The sequence below is a fragment of the Dreissena polymorpha genome, chromosome 3 (genome assembly GCF_020536995.1).
Source record: "Dreissena polymorpha isolate Duluth1 chromosome 3, UMN_Dpol_1.0, whole genome shotgun sequence".
Classification (NCBI taxonomy): Eukaryota; Metazoa; Mollusca; class Bivalvia; order Myida; family Dreissenidae; genus Dreissena; species Dreissena polymorpha.
In genome coordinates, this window is record NC_068357.1 from 98173573 (window position 1) to 98189590 (window position 16018).

The 16018-nt window shown below is 40.7% G+C and overlaps 1 protein-coding gene and 1 long non-coding RNA gene across 17 annotated transcripts in view; both read left to right on the top strand.

The window, feature by feature from the left end:
* The window catches only part of LOC127875466 (eIF-2-alpha kinase GCN2-like), a 74217-nt gene that overhangs the window by 25392 nt on the left and 32807 nt on the right, over positions 1-16018 (top strand). The window contains exons 12-21 of the mRNA XM_052420533.1: positions 172-280; positions 691-791; positions 1267-1391; positions 1748-1902; positions 4058-4191; positions 6879-7190; positions 7573-7645; positions 8422-8496; positions 8944-9066; positions 14622-14726. Of these exons, the coding sequence (XP_052276493.1) occupies positions 172-280; positions 691-791; positions 1267-1391; positions 1748-1902; positions 4058-4191; positions 6879-7190; positions 7573-7645; positions 8422-8496; positions 8944-9066; positions 14622-14726 (1312 nt within the window). The remainder of the gene's footprint in view (positions 1-171; positions 281-690; positions 792-1266; positions 1392-1747; positions 1903-4057; positions 4192-6878; positions 7191-7572; positions 7646-8421; positions 8497-8943; positions 9067-14621; positions 14727-16018) is intronic.
* On the top strand, positions 9922-11557 carry LOC127875472 (uncharacterized). 16 transcript variants are annotated; one of them, XR_008047441.1, is made up of 3 exons: positions 9922-9965; positions 10755-10801; positions 11507-11557. It is a non-coding gene; the product is annotated as an uncharacterized LOC127875472 (long non-coding RNA). The 16 variants fall into 16 exon arrangements; XR_008047436.1 differs by lacking the exon at positions 11507-11557 and adding an exon at positions 11319-11457; XR_008047440.1 differs by lacking the exon at positions 11507-11557 and adding an exon at positions 10943-10993.

Sequence of the window (16018 nt, forward strand, 5' to 3'; positions counted from 1 at the left end):
GGATTTTTTTTTAAATTCCCGTTAAAAGGCTTCCAATGTAAACGTTCGATAAATGTTGTATTTCTTGGTCGAGTGAACCCACGAAAATCTTCAAAACTTACTTACAGTAATTCCATGTTGGGTTGTTGTCAATGTTTTGATGAGATGAAAATGTTTAAAAAATTTTGGCAGATTGTGTGACCTGTATACAACAGTTGAAGAGTCCCGACCAGGGGTCAAATTCACTGACAACTCCTCGCAAACATCAAGAGGGAACAAGAAAGGAGACATATATCAACTGGTAAAGAACAATTCATCCATTCATCAAATTTGAGCTCATCTGAGTTCTAAGTGCTGATGGTGAGCTATTAAGATCACTCTGTGTCCGGTGTCAATCGGTATGTGTAGTATATTGAAATGAAGTTAAACCTTTACCACTTAGATATGCATTTGTTGAGTTAAATTTAATTAAAGACTTTTCTTACTAGATTCAAGTTTTAAATGCTTCTTTCCAACCCTTAGATACTGATGAGCAGCAAACAGCATAAAACATATTACTCGCGGGCTGTTCTGGTTTTATGCTGGTTGCAAAAGCCATTTTCACTTTGCTTCTTATGGGGGAAGGGTTATATTCTGCACACACTTTACCCCGTCAAAATTACCAATAAGGTTTTACTTACTATGTTTCTACTATTACTTTTGTTTATCCAGGGTCTTCTGTTACTGTCATTAGCGGAGGGATCATCATGCGATGAACTACTTCCAGTTGTTCCAAGCAACCTTCCAGATGTGTTCAGGGACTTCCTGTCTAAGTAGGTCGTTATAGAAGGCCATGGTGATGTTGACTATTTTGCCTGTTTAAGTAGTAAATTGCATTGTAATTGTGAATTGAGAAGAATATAATTGAAAAGAAATTGTGACAACAAAAGCTTACACAAAGAATTGCGAGTGGAAGCAATAGACATGTTTATCGATAATGCATGATTTTGATAGTTTTTAGTTGTTTAGTAGAATTATCAATGTTTAATTTTGTTAAGCCTTTTAATTCATACTTGTTCACATGTGCTCCAAGGCTAAATCAGAATTACATATTTTGCCTACAGTGGATTAATGAATAGAAGATGCCATACTTCATTTAAACCAAACATATAAAGAAAAGAGGAAGGCATTGTCTTTTATAATTCTGTGCAGTTCAAGACTAAATAGTATGCACACACATTGAAACCAATATCCCACAAAATGCCTCCCAGGACGTTTGATCTTAAAACTGAGCTTGCTATGATCCAGATGTTTGCATAGAGATGACAAGGTGCGCTGGTCTTGTACCCAGCTTCTAGACCATCCATTCTGTAGGGAGCCAATCCAGCCAATCATACACTGTCAAGCTAATGTGCCTGAAAAAACTCAGAAAGGTATGTCTAGAAGGGCAATATGACCTAAGATGAATTCATAAATACATAAGTTGCCATGAAGTCTTGAATTATGTCAATTATTGCTCATGCAAATTTCTTTTTGTCTTACGCATTTGAACTTTTCTAAATTACCTTTATTGGACCTATTAGTATTGCAACTTTACTAACTTTGTATGATTGTATCCATGTTACCAAGTACAGGTGTGTATACTGGAATCACATGAGCAACCGTCTGTCCGTCAGTTGGTCAGTCAGATATTTAAAAATGGTCACATTAACACTGTGTTGTATACTTGACATTGCTTAATCCCAATTGTTTGAGGCTGAGATTGTGTAAAATCATTTGTTGGTTGTAGCCAAGAAGGACAACTCCTTGGATGAAAGTGAAGAAGAAGGGGAAGAGTTCCTCCCCTTTTTAACAGATTTTGAAAGAAATAAGCTGTCCCGTCTCACAAATGAATTCAATGTCTTAAAACTTCTGGGCAAGGGAGGTTTTGGGGATGTTTTAAAGGTAAGGGGTTTGCCTCCAAAAGGTTTTGCTGTTATTATACTCCTATAAAGCAAGTATGAGAGGGGTCACTTTCTTAGTCAGTTTGTCGGTCAATCTGTTGGTCAGTCGGCATAAACTGGTACAAGTTTTCAGTTAACTACTACAGTGTAGTTTAAGTTAAATTGAATTGAAACTTTATATATGGCATAACCATGAAGTGTCCAAAGAAACTTTATATATGGCATATCATGAAGTGTTCAAAGAATCTTTATATATGGCATAACCATGAAGTGTTCAAATAAACTTTATATGTGGAATAATCATGAAGTGTTCAAAGAATCTTTATATATTGCATAACCATGAAGTGTTCAAAGAAACTTTATATATGGCATAACCATGAAGTGTTCAAAACACTTTATATATGGCATAACCATGAAGTGTTCAAAACACTGTATATGGCATAACCATGAAGTGTTCCAAAAACTGTATATATGGCATAATCATGAAGTTATCAAAACAAGTTATATACATGTATATGGCATAACCATGAAGTGTTCAAAGAAACTTAATATATGGCATTACCATGAAGTGTTCAAAACACTTAATATATGGCATAACCATGAAGTGTTCAAAACACTTTATATATGGCATAATCATGAAGTGTTCAAAACACGTTATATATGGCATAACCATAAAGTGTTCCAAAAACTGTATATATGGCATAACCATGAAGTGTCCAAGAAACTTTATATATGGCATTACCATGAAGTGTTCAAAGAATCTTTATATATGGCATAACCATGAAGTGTTCAAAACACGTTATATATGGCATAACCATGAAGTGTTCAAAGAAACTTAACATATGGCATAACCATGAAGTGTTCAAAACACTTTATATATGGCATAACCATGAAGTGTTCAAAACACTTTATATATGGCATAATCATGAAGTGTTCAAAACACATTATATATGGCATAATCATGAAGTGTTCAAAACACGTTATATATGGCATAACCATGAAGTGTTCAAAGAAACTTTATATATGGCATAACCATGAAGTGTTCAAAACACTTTATATAAGGCATATGTAATCATGAAGTGTTCAAAACACATTATATATGGCATAACCATAAAGTGTTCAAAATACTATATATATGGCATAACCATGAAGTGTTCAAAGAATCTTTATATTTGGCATAACCATGAGGTGTTCAAAGAATCTTTATATATGTCATAACCATGAAGTGTTCAAAGAAACTATATATGGCATAATCATGAAGTGTTCAAAACACTTAATATATTGCATAACCATGAAGTGTTCAAAGAAACTTTATATATGACATAATCATAAAGTGTTCATAACACTTTATTAGGGATGTCAACGAGTTTTGTTTTGAACACTTCATGGTTATGCCATATATAAAGTGACTTTATATATGGCATAACCATGAAGTGTTCAAAACACTTTTTATATGGAACAACCATGAAATGTTCATAACACTTTATATATATTTTTTATATATGGCATAATCATGAAGTGTTCAAAAATACTTTATGTATGGCATAACCATGAAGTGTTCAAAGATACTGTATATATGGCATAACCATGAAGTGTTCAAAACACTTTATGTATGGCATAACCATGAAGTGCTCAAAACACTTCATCCTCTATGATCCACACATTCCTGAGTAACTTGCCCTTGAAGCGATGGGTTCTATTTGACACGTTTAAGAAACAGCTGTAGCATGTTAATTTTGTCTTGCTTTTACTGATCTATTAAGCCTGTGTACAGTTTCTTTGTTAATTCGAATGTTTAGAGTTTTATCATGCAAAAATAGGCCTTATGCTGTATGCAATTGTGCAGCCTGGTGAGGACATGCTCTTGTCACTATAAAGTAATGCATGGTTTCATGGTTGAAGGCATAAGACCCATTTTTGCTTTATGCGGTTCATAAATGAGCTACTATTACAGAAGTCTCATGCTAAAGGCTTTATATACATAAGAATGTGGTGTCAACAAAAGTCAAGCAAAATAAAGTTTTAGTTCTTGTTTGTCATCACTTGTTATCATGTAAAATGATAAATTATGAAAATTGCCAACAACAGAAAAAGAGGCAACAAAAAACATCAGTTATTATATTGTAAACGTGTTCACTTAAGTCTTCTATTTTCAGGTTAAAAATAAATTGGATGGTCGAATGTATGCCATGAAAAGGATTACTTTGAACCCCAAAAGTCAACATTTTAATAGGAAAATCACTCGAGAGGTGAAGCTGTTGTCTCGTCTGAACCACGAAAATGTTGTTAGGTTTGTACCTAGTACTTTAGTAGTCTTGAAATAAATTGTATATCTAGTTGTTTATTTTATGTTTTAAAAATTATTAAACTACAACTCATAAAAGCTTTTGTTACTGATACATTTTACCGGTATCATGCTGTCATTGACATCATTATAAATTGAACATATTTACAAGAAAAGAAAACATTAATCACTTAAACCAAAATATTTTGTAACTTGTATTCTAAACAAAATGTCATGCCTGCATATTTGGTATATTTATAAAATTCATGCATTGACCTAAGATCATTAAGGGCCAGTCTCACTATGATGCCGGTGGAGCCCTGGTGCGTGATCCGGGATCTACCGGGATGAACAGGGGCTCTATTGGGATGGAACGGGGCTCCACCGGGGACGACTGGGATGAACAGAGGTTGACCGGGAACAACTGGGGCTCCAACAGGAAAGTATTAAAATGTTATATACCTCTGAGATGAACCGGGAAGGACCGGCAACGACCGGAGAGGGTACCATGAATAACCGGGACGGCACCCTAGCTCCACTGGGGCCCATACAGACCCGGCAGAGATACAGCAGTTGTCGCTGGTTGTGCCCTGGTGAATGCCGGCAGAGTCACGGTATAGCTACCGTACATTGGTAAACCGGCGCTCTGCAGGGATGCCACCGGCATTCACCGGGGTTCTGCCTGGGCATAACCGGCGACGACTGGGGTTAAACTGGGGCATTGCCGTAGCTTTGCTGGGGTCTGATGCCGGTATAGCCCCGATGAGTGCCGGTGGAATTACAGGATACCAGGGCTTCGCCCGGACGCTGCTGGCTTTCACTGGGGCTCCACCTGGGCATGACCGGGGACAATTGGGGTTCTGCCAGGGCTTCATTGGGATAAACCGTAGCTAGTCCAGGGTTGACACTGGGAAATAGTGTGACTGCATTAAACAATTTCAACTAATCATTCCGGTTATTGCCGGTTGACCAGCGTTTGCAAACCAGGATGGACCAGGGCTGTACTGGCAATAGTGAGATTTGGGCTTTAACGATGGGAACAAAACCTAAAATCATTTTTCATTTTGAATTTTAGGTAATCCTTATTCAAATATATTTAAATATTTGATTTATCAACTGTCATAAATTTTGAACTTCAGAAAAAAATCTTTTTTTTTGTCACAAAAATCATTATCGACGATACCTTCAATGCATCTTTGGAGAGGTAGGATAAATCCAAAGAAAATGAAATGATGTTGTTTTTATAAGGTATACTAAAATAATGGTTTTTATTTCTGGTATAAAAAAATGTCTAAATAGTACATAGGTGCCATATATTTTTTTCTCAAGCCAAAATGGAACAGTGGGGTATGCCCTCTATCAAAAAAATGGCGACAGCGACTTATACATGACAATTGTCTGCACAAAACTTAAATGTGGCATAGTAGTTATACCAGCTTCTGGTTTTATGCCAAACTTCTTTCTTTTTATACCTCCACAAACGAAGTTTAGGGGGGTATATAGGAGTGAGCTTGTCTGTCGGTCTGTCTGTCTGTCGGTCCGTATTAAGTGTTCGCTCTCTAGTTCAAGTTGTTTACATCCGATCTTCACCACATTTGGTCAGAAGTTGAATCTAGATGATGTCTAGGTCAAGTTTGAATATGGGTCATGCCGGATCAAAACCTAGGTCACGGGGTCACTTAGTGCGTTTTAAACATTAAGCATGGTGTCCGCTGTTTTATGTGAAGACAATATGCAAAATATTCTGTGTCAATGCGGCATGTAGGGTTATTCATCACGTCTGTGACAAAGCTCTTGTTTTTTAGCTCGGTTGTTTTCGGAGAAAACCCAAGGTATTGTCATAACCAGCTCGTCGTGTCCGCTGTCCACGTCATGATAAAACCTTAACATTTTGTCAAGGTTTTGAACATTGGCTCTAAAATCAAAGTGCTTCAACCTACAACTTTGAAACTTCATATGTAGCTGCACCTTGATGAGTTCTACATGCCACACCCATTTTTGGGTCACTAGGTCAAAGGTCAAGGTCACTGTGACCTTAAAAAAAAAAATCTGACAAGCTATTCTCTATTCAAAGCTGCACCCGCAGCCGAGCGTGGCACCTGTTATGCGGTGCTCTTGTTATAATGTTAAATATTTAAATCAGAATTTCGGATTCTGATTCAAAGATTCCGTTTTATAATATTTTTTTCCATTCCTACTTTAAACCAGGAACTATATTTTATAAGTACTTTTAGCTCGGCTGTTTTTGGAGAAAACCCGAGGTATTGTCATAGCCAGCTCGTCGTGTCATGTCCATCGTCTTGTTGTGTCGTCCGCCGTCCGCGTCGTGCTCAAACCTTTGCATTTTGTCAAGGTTTTGAAAATTGGCTCTAAAATCAAAGTGCTTCCACCTACAACTTTGAAACTTCATATGTAGCTGCATCTTGATGAGTTCTACACGCCACACCAATATTTGGGTCAGTAGGTCAAAGGTCAAGGTCACTGTGACCTCTTAAAAAAAAAATATTCTGACAAGCTTTCATTTATTAAAAAATGCACCCGCAGCCGAGCGTTGGCACCCGTTATGCAGTGCTCTTGTTTTATGACTATACCATGATTTTGAAAATTACAGATAAAATCAAAAAATATTTTGTTTTCAGTTGTTAGAAAAATACCATGCACTTCTTTTATATACATCGTTTACTATAACCCAGGTACTACAACTCCTGGATAGAAACCACTGACGAACCCGCACTTAGTGACACGTCATCCTCATTCAGCGGGACACCTAAAGATTCTGCGTCAGAGAAAAAAGTCAGCCTTCCTGCAAATTTCTGTAAAAACAGCCTCGAGATAATGGGAGATATTGAAAACTTTGGTCCTCAGATCGAGGGCCCTTCGGGTGAATTCAGCATCTCCTACGAGTATTCAAAGTCACACGTTTGCAAGGATGATGACGGCAATGACTCAGATGGTTCGGATGACGATTCTATGCAAGGCGGAAATGTGTTTGCGTTGTCGTTTATGTGAGTGGAATGTTATTGATTTTGGATTATTCTACCCTTGCTTGCTAGGGACTGTACAGAATTTACCTGTTTTAGTCCCTCTTTTTTATCTGCTAATAAGATGCTTAAAAAAAGAATATATTTAAGGTAAAGAATAAGTATATCTGACACAGAAAAACAATCCAGAATTATTCACAGTTTATGCCCAGCAGACGGAATTTTAGTTGTTAGAATGCCACTGTGTGAGTGTTCTTTAGATAATACCCAAAAACACCAAATACTGATTAAGGGAAAGGGAGTTGAATGAATGTCAATAAGCCGATTCCTTTGCAATTGAGCTTTCAAAAAATTAATAGATTTATTCGTAGCCCATGTCAATCTTTTTCCCAATTATGTATATCAGGGATGAGAAGTCAGACTCGTCGCTGGGTATCGTGTTTGAGCAGGAGTTTGAGGACGCCACCACCGCCCTGCCGGTAAGAGCTACTTTGTTTCTTCATGTTTTTTTACATTTTAAATATCTATCTGTTTAGTTTTCAGGTGTTCATTCAAGCTTATTTGTTTATGATTAGTTTCAAGCTATTTATTTTAGCTCAAATGCATAGAAAGCATTAGGGTTATTTGAAACACTGTCAAGTCCGTTTCCTGGGACTAGAACCAGTACTTGGTGTCTATGTGGGAAATCTTAAGAACATTTCTACAGTGAGGATCTAACTGATGACCTCCGGATCACTAGGCGGACACCATATTCACTACACCACTCCGACCTTTGTTAGTGATTCAGCATGAAATCTTGAGAAAGCTTTGACCTAAGATCATGAACATTGGAATAATTATCGCGTTTGAGAAAGGAACCATTCCTAATTACTCTGAGGGCCTCATGTCTAAGGTCAAGATCACAATGGCTTGTAATAGGCTTGTTATAGGTACTTAGTTCCCAAACAATAACTTGACGATGCTTTTACCTATGATCATGTAAATTGGTGAAGCTGCTACTTTGGTGAAAAAGTAAGATGACTTAAAAGTTGAGGTCAAAGGGTAATTTCATAGGTGCTGGAATCATGAAATTGGTTTCCACACAATACCTAGAGAATTCTTAGATCTTTTTAAGATAGTATGCTTGTTACTATTGACTATCGATGACCTGTAGTCGAATCAAAAGATTCAAAGTCAGAGGAACAATTTTGCTTCAAGTCAAGGGGCATGCATGTTTCACAAACATCTCTTGTTAACAATGCATTTAATTTTCCAGGAGATAGAATCCCATGAGAAGAAAGTTCCTGAGAAGGATGAACCAGAACTGAAGAAACAGTATCTCTACATTCAGGTTGTCTACATTCAGGTTGTGTTGTATGCTGAACACTTGCATAACAAAACGTCATCCTTACAAAAGGAATAGCATTCAGTTAAATAAACTTTATCCACTTTTGTTTGAATGTATTAAACTTTAAACATGCATTTAATTGTTTTCAGTGGACTGGGTATTGATGGAGGAAAAAACACATTTATTGTATATTGTAGCACATACAAGCACCTACGCGTGAATTTAAGTGGGGAGGCCTGATGTATAAAAAGAGTATTATTATCAAAAACACTTTTCATGAAATAAATTAAACTCGTTTTTCATATACTGAATAGAACAGGTTTTATACTCCATATATAACAATATAAAACATTAGTTATTGAAATAATTCTCCACATAATTTATGTGACTAATTAAACACCCTTTGTTAACCATAAATGAAATAAGTAAATCCCTGATGTTCCTATACAGATGGAGTATTGCGAGAAGTCGACACTGCGTAACTGTATTGATGCTGGACTGTACCAGGACCCAGCCCGAATGTGGAGACTCTTCAGGGAGATAGTGGAGGGTCTAGTGCATATACATGAACAGGTGGGCCCAGGGAGATAGTGGAGGGTCTAGTGCATATACATGAACCGGTAGGCACAGGGAGATAGTGGAGGGGCGAGTGCATACATGTATACATGAACAGGTGGGCACAGGGAGATAGTCAATGGTCTAGTGCATATCCATGAACAGGTGGGCACAGGGAGATAGTGGAGTGTCTAGTACATGTACATGAACAGGTGGGCACAGGGAGATAGTGGAGGGTCTAGTACATATACATGAACAGGTGGGCACAGGGAGATAGTGGAGGGGCTAGTGCATATACATGAACAGGTGGGCACAGGGAGGTAGTGGAGGGTCTAATGCATATACATGAACAGGTGGGCACAGAAAGGTAGTGGAGGGTCTAATGCATATACATGAACAGGTGGGCACAGGGAGATAGTGGAGGGTCTAGTACATATACATGAACAGGTGGGCACAGAAAGGTAGTGGAGGGTCTAATGCATATACATGAACAGGTGGGCACAGGGAGATAGTGGAGGGTCTAGTACATATACATGAACAGGTGGGCACAGGGAGGTAGTGGAGGGTCTAGTGCATATACATGAACAGGTGGGCACAGGGAGGTAGTGGAGGGTCTAATGCATATACATGAACAGGTGGGCACAGGGAGATAGTGGAGGGTCTAGTACATATACATGAACAGGTGGGCACAGAAAGGTAGTGGAGGGTCTAGTGCATATACATGAACAGGTGGGCACAGGGAGATAGTGGAGGGTCTAGTACATATACATGAACAGGTGGGCACAGGGAGGTAGTGGAGGGTCTAGTGCATATACATGAACAGGTGGGCACAGGGAGGTAGTGGAGGGTCTAATGCATATACATGAACAGGTGGGCACAGGGAGGTAGTGGAGGGTCTAGTACATATACATGAACAGGTGGGCACAGGGAGGTAGTGGAGGGTCTAATGCATATACATGAACAGGTGGGCACAGGGAGGTAGTGGAGGGTCTAATGCATATACATGAACAGGTGGGCACAGGGAGGTAGTGGAGGGTCTAGTACATATACATGAACAGGTGGGCACAGGGAGGTAGTGGAGGGGCTAGTGCATATACATGAACAGGTGGGCACAGGGAGGTAGTGGAGGGTCTAATGCATATACATGAACAGGTGGGCACAGGGAGGTAGTGGAGGGTCTAGTACATATACATGAACAGGTGGGCACAGGGAGGTAGTGGAGGGTCTAATGCATATACATGAACAGGTGGGCACAGGGAGGTAGTGGAGGGTCTAGTACATATACATGAACAGGTGGGCACAGGGAGGTAGTGGAGGGGCTAGTGCATATACATGAACAGGTGGGCACAGGGAGATAGTGGAGGGTCTAGTACATATACATGAACAGGTGGGCACAGGGAGGTAGTGGAGGGGCTAGTACATATACATGAACAGGTGGGCACAGGAAGATAGTGGAGGGTCTAGTGCATATACATGAACAGGTGGGTACAGGGAGATAGGGGCTAGTGCATATACATGAACAGGTGGGCACAGGAAGATAGTGGAGGGTCTAGTGCATATACATGAACAGGTGGGTACAGGGAGATAGGGGCTAGTGCATATACATGAACAGGTGGGCACAGGGAGGTAGTGGAGGGTCTAATGCATATACATGAACAGGTGGGCACAGGGAGATAGTGGAGTGTCTAGTACATATACATGAACAGGTGGGCACAGGGAGGTAGTGGAGGGTCTAGTGCATATACATGAACAGGTGGGCACAGGGAGGTAGTGGAGGGGCTAGTGCATAAACATGAACAGGTGGGCACAGGGAGGTAGTGGAGGGTCTAATGCATATACATGAACAGGTGGGCACAGGGAGATAGTGGAGTGTCTAGTACATATACATGAACAGGTGGGCACAGGGAGGTAGTGGAGGGTCTAATGCATATACATGAACAGGTGGGCACAGGGAGATAGTGGAGGGTCTAGTACATATACATGAACAGGTGGGCACAGGGAGGTAGTGGAGGGTCTAGTGCATATACATGAACAGGTGGGCACAGGGAGATAGTGGAGGGTCTAGTGCATATACATGAACAGGTGGGCACAGGGAGGTAGTGGAGGGTCTAGTACATATACATGAACAGGTGGGCACAGGGAGGTAGTGGAGGGTCTAGTGCATATACATGAACAGGTGGGCACAGGGAGGTAGTGGAGGGTCTAATGCATATACATGAACAGGTGGGCACAGGGAGGTAGTGGAGGGTCTAGTACATATACATGAACAGGTGGGCACAGGGAGGTAGTGGAGGGTCTAATGCATATACATGAACAGGTGGGCACAGGGAGGTAGTGGAGGGTCTAGTACATATACATGAACAGGTGGGCACAGGGAGGTAGTGGGGGGTCTAATGCATATACATGAACAGTTGGGCACAGGTAGGTAGTGGAGGGTCTAGTACATATACATGAACAGGTGGGCACAGGGAGGTAGTGGAGGGTCTAATGCATATACATGAACAGGTGGGCACAGGGAGGTAGTGGAGGGTCTAGTACATATACATGAACAGGTGGGCATAGGGAGGTAGTGGAGGGGCTAGTGCATATACATGAACAGGTGGGCACAGGGAGATAGTGGAGGGGCTAGTGCATATACATGAACAGGTGGGTACAGGGAGAAAGGGGCTAGTGCATATACATGAACTGGTGGGCACAGGGAGATAGTGAAGGGGCTAGTGCATATACATGAACTGGTGGGCACAGGGAAATAGTGGAGGGTCTAATGCATATACATGAACAGGTGGGCACAGGGAGATAGTGGAGGGTCTAGTGCATATACATGAACAGGTAGGCACAGGGAGATAGTGGAGGGTCTAGTGCATATACATGAACAGGTGGGCACAGGGAGGTAGTGGAGGGTCTAGTGCATATACATGAACAGGTAGGCACAGGGAGATAGTGGAGGGTCTAGTGCATATACATGAACAGGTGGGCACAGGGAGATAATGGAGGGGCTAGTGCATATACATGAACAGGTGGGCACAGGGAGATAGTGGAGGGGCGAGTGCATATACATGAACAGGAGGGCACAGGTAGATAGTCGATGGTCTAGTGCATATACATGAACAGGTGGGCACAGGGAGATAGTGGAGGGGCTAGTGCATATACATGAACAGGTGGGCACAGGGAGATAGTGGAGGGTCTAGTGCATATACATGAACAGGTGGGCACAGGGAGGTAGTGGAGGGTCTAGTGCATATACATGAACAGGTGGGCACAGGGAGATAATGGAGGGGCTAGTGCATATACATGAACAGGTGGGCACAGGGAGATAGTGGAGGGGCGAGTGCATATACATGAATAGGAGGGCACAGGTAGATAGTCGATGGTCTAGTGCATATACATGAACAGGTGGGCACAGGGAGATAGTGAAGGGGCTAGTGCATATACATGAACAGGTGGGCACAGGGAGATAGTGGAGGGGCTAGTGCATATACATGAACAGGTGGGCACAGGGAGATAGTGGAGGGTCTAGTGCATATACATGAACAGGTGGGCACAGGGAGATAGTGAAGGGGCTAGTGCATATACATGAACAGGTGGGCACAGGATGATAGTGGATGGACTAGTGCATATACATGAACTGGTGGGCACAGGATGATAGTGGATGGACTAGTGCATATACATTAACTGGTGGGCACAGGGAAATAGTGGAGGGGCTAGTGCATATACATGAACAGGTGGGCACAGGGAGATAGTGGAGGGGCTAGTGCATATACATGAACAGGTGGGCACAGGGAGATAGTGGAAGGTCTAGTGCATATACATGAACAGGTGGGCACAGGGAGATAGTGGAGGGTCTAGTGCATATACATGAACAGGTGGGCACAGGGAGATAGTGGAGGGGAGAGTGCATATACATGAACAGGAGGGCACAGGTAGATAGTCGATGGTCTAGTGCATATACATGAACAGGTGGGCACAGGGAGATAGTGAAGGGGCTAGTGCATATACATGAACAGGTGGGCACAGGGAGATAGTGGAGGGGCTAGTGCATATACATGAACAGGTGGGCACAGGGAGATAGTGGAGGGGCGAGTGCATATACATGAACAGGAGGGCACAGGTAGATAGTCGATGGTCTAGTGCATATACATTAACTGGTGGGCACAGGGAAATAGTGGAGGGGCTAGTGCATATACATGAACAGGTGGGCACAGGGAGATAGTGGAGGGGCTAGTGCATATACATGAACAGGTGGGCACAGGGAGATAGTGGAAGGTCTAGTGCATATACATGAACAGGTGGGCACAGGGAGATAGTGGAGGGTCTAGTGCATATACATGAACAGGTGGGCACAGGGAGATAGTGGAGGGGCGAGTGCATATACATGAACAGGAGGGCACAGGTAGATAGTCGATGGTCTAGTGCATATACATGAACAGGTGGGCACAGGGAGATAGTGAAGGGGCTAGTGCATATACATGAACAGGTGGGCACAGGGAGATAGTGAAGGGGCTAGTGCATATACATGAACAGGTGGGCACAGGGAGATAGTTGAGGGTCTAGTTCAAATACATGAACAGATGGGCACAGGGAGATAGTGGAGGGTCTTGTGCATATACATGAACAGGTGGGCACAGGGAGATAGTGGAGGGTCTAGTGCATATGCATGAACAGGAGGGCAAAGGGAGATAGTCGATGGCATATACATGAACAGGTGGGCACAGGGAGATAGTGGAGGGGCTAGTGCATATACATGAACATGTGGACACAGGGAGATAGTGGAGGGTCTAGTGCATATACATGAACAGGTGGGCACAGGGAGATAGTGGAGGGTCTAGTACATATACATTAACAGGTGGGCACAGGGAGATAGTGAAGGGGCTAGTGCATATACATGAACAGGTGGGCACAGGGAGATAGTGAAGGGGCTAGTGCATATACATTAACAGGTGGGCACAGGAAGATAGTGGAGGGGCTAGTGCATATACATGAACAGGTGGGCACAGGGAGATAGTGGAGGGTCTAGTGCATATACATTAACAGGTGGGCACGACTGGCAGTATTTAAAATGGTAGAGGTTTCTTAAGAAAAAATGTGAACCCATTTTGAATTTTCATTCCAATTATTGCTTCTATTTCACAAGTGCCTGTCTGGTAGCCACATGCTCTTCCTCAGTTTGATACTATATTAAAGGTGGATCAGTATGATCATGATAATAACCAGTCAATTGGTGTACGCATGATTACATGTACCCATCATTTTCCCCTCTATCTTCAAAACACGTTGATATTGTGTTTTATTTGGGGATAAAACATGCCATGAAAGGGGTTTTGGTACAAAATACATACAATTAATGGGGACTTAAATTTAAGTTAGGGCCTTCTGGTTTTGTCAGCTTCTCTCTCTGAAGGGCGAGTGACTTTCAACAGTTTTTTACACTAGAGGATAAATATTCTTTAGGAATGAGTTTTTGTAGAAAAGTTCCTTCCAGTATATATGGGGTACCTTTTGTTGCCAAACTGAAAAAAGGTCAATTTTATTGTGCCGAGTGCTTCAGAGATTATGTTCGGGTGATCCATTTTCAGGGTATGATTCACAGAGATCTGAAGCCAGTGAACATTTTCTTGGATTCTAATGACCATGTCAAGATTGGAGATTTTGGATTGGCTACTTCAGACATCCTTTCAAAGGTGAATGGTTGGGAAGGTGTTTTTTGCATTATTATTAACATTTTATTACCTACATTTTGTGAAAATTTACAATTTATGTTTCATATGTAAGTACAGAATACAAATCTGGTAAACTATTAACATGAATTTAATTTGTATTTACTCTGTTAATGAAAATGTTTTTATGCCCCCTTTCAAAGAAATGGGGGGGGGTATATAGTTTTCGCACTGTCAGTCTGTCACACTTTTCGTGTCAGCTCTCTAATTCAAATAGCTTTCATCTGATCTTTACGAAACTTGGTCAGAAGTTGTATCTAGACAATATCTAGGTCAAGTTCGAATATGGGTCTTGCCGGGTCAAAAACTAGGTCACGGGGTCGAAAACACAAATCCAAGGGAAGTAATAAGCTTTAAATGGACATAATTCTCTGACCTGCCAAATTATATATTTTTGTTAAATAAATCAAAGCGGGCGGCATTGTGTTTCTGACAAACACATCGTGGTAAAAGGTCAAGGTCATCCTTCAAGGTCTAAGGTCAAAAATACAAATCCTAGGAAAGTAATAAGCTTTAAAGGGAGATAATTATTCAATATTGAACATAGCAACTTGATATTTGGCATGCTTGTGTATCTCATGGAGCTGCACATTTTGAGTGGTGAATCTACAGTCACGGTAGTGGCTTTTAATTATTTGCTACTAAAAATAGAGATTTGTTAGAGACAATTATTTTCAAGGGAAGTAATTTATATAATTATAAATCTCAGATTATATATTTCCTTACCAAGAATTGAAGTTCTTTTCACAGTTACTGTACAGATTTTTTATTTTGATTATTTATAACTCAAATGATTTATTTGTCAAAGTTTTTTTTTTAATCATATAATTATCATTTCTTTCCTGTACTAATTTGTGAATGGTAGGGTTCATTACATACCTGTGGACTTATGTCCATAGATACATGATGAACTCTTGCTATGATCTCTTTGATAAACCACAGGCCTTGGTTGTCAGTGATCTTGACTTGGTCATTTTTTAAATTTTATTTCAAAGCGGCGCAGTAGGGGGCATTGTGTTTCTGACGAACACATCTCTTGTTTAAGTTAAAAATAAACCTAGGCAGTTTAACTTTTAAAATATTTTTTGTACTTCAGATACACTTTGATCTATATTCGTTGCTTTATAGATGTTGCTGTGTTTAAGTATATTTTATTTCCTTGCCCACTCTACTTACAGTTTTTATACCAATACTTTTACAATTTTAAAATGTGCCCGCATTTTATTTTGAGCCAAATCATATTTGGTGTGACCTAA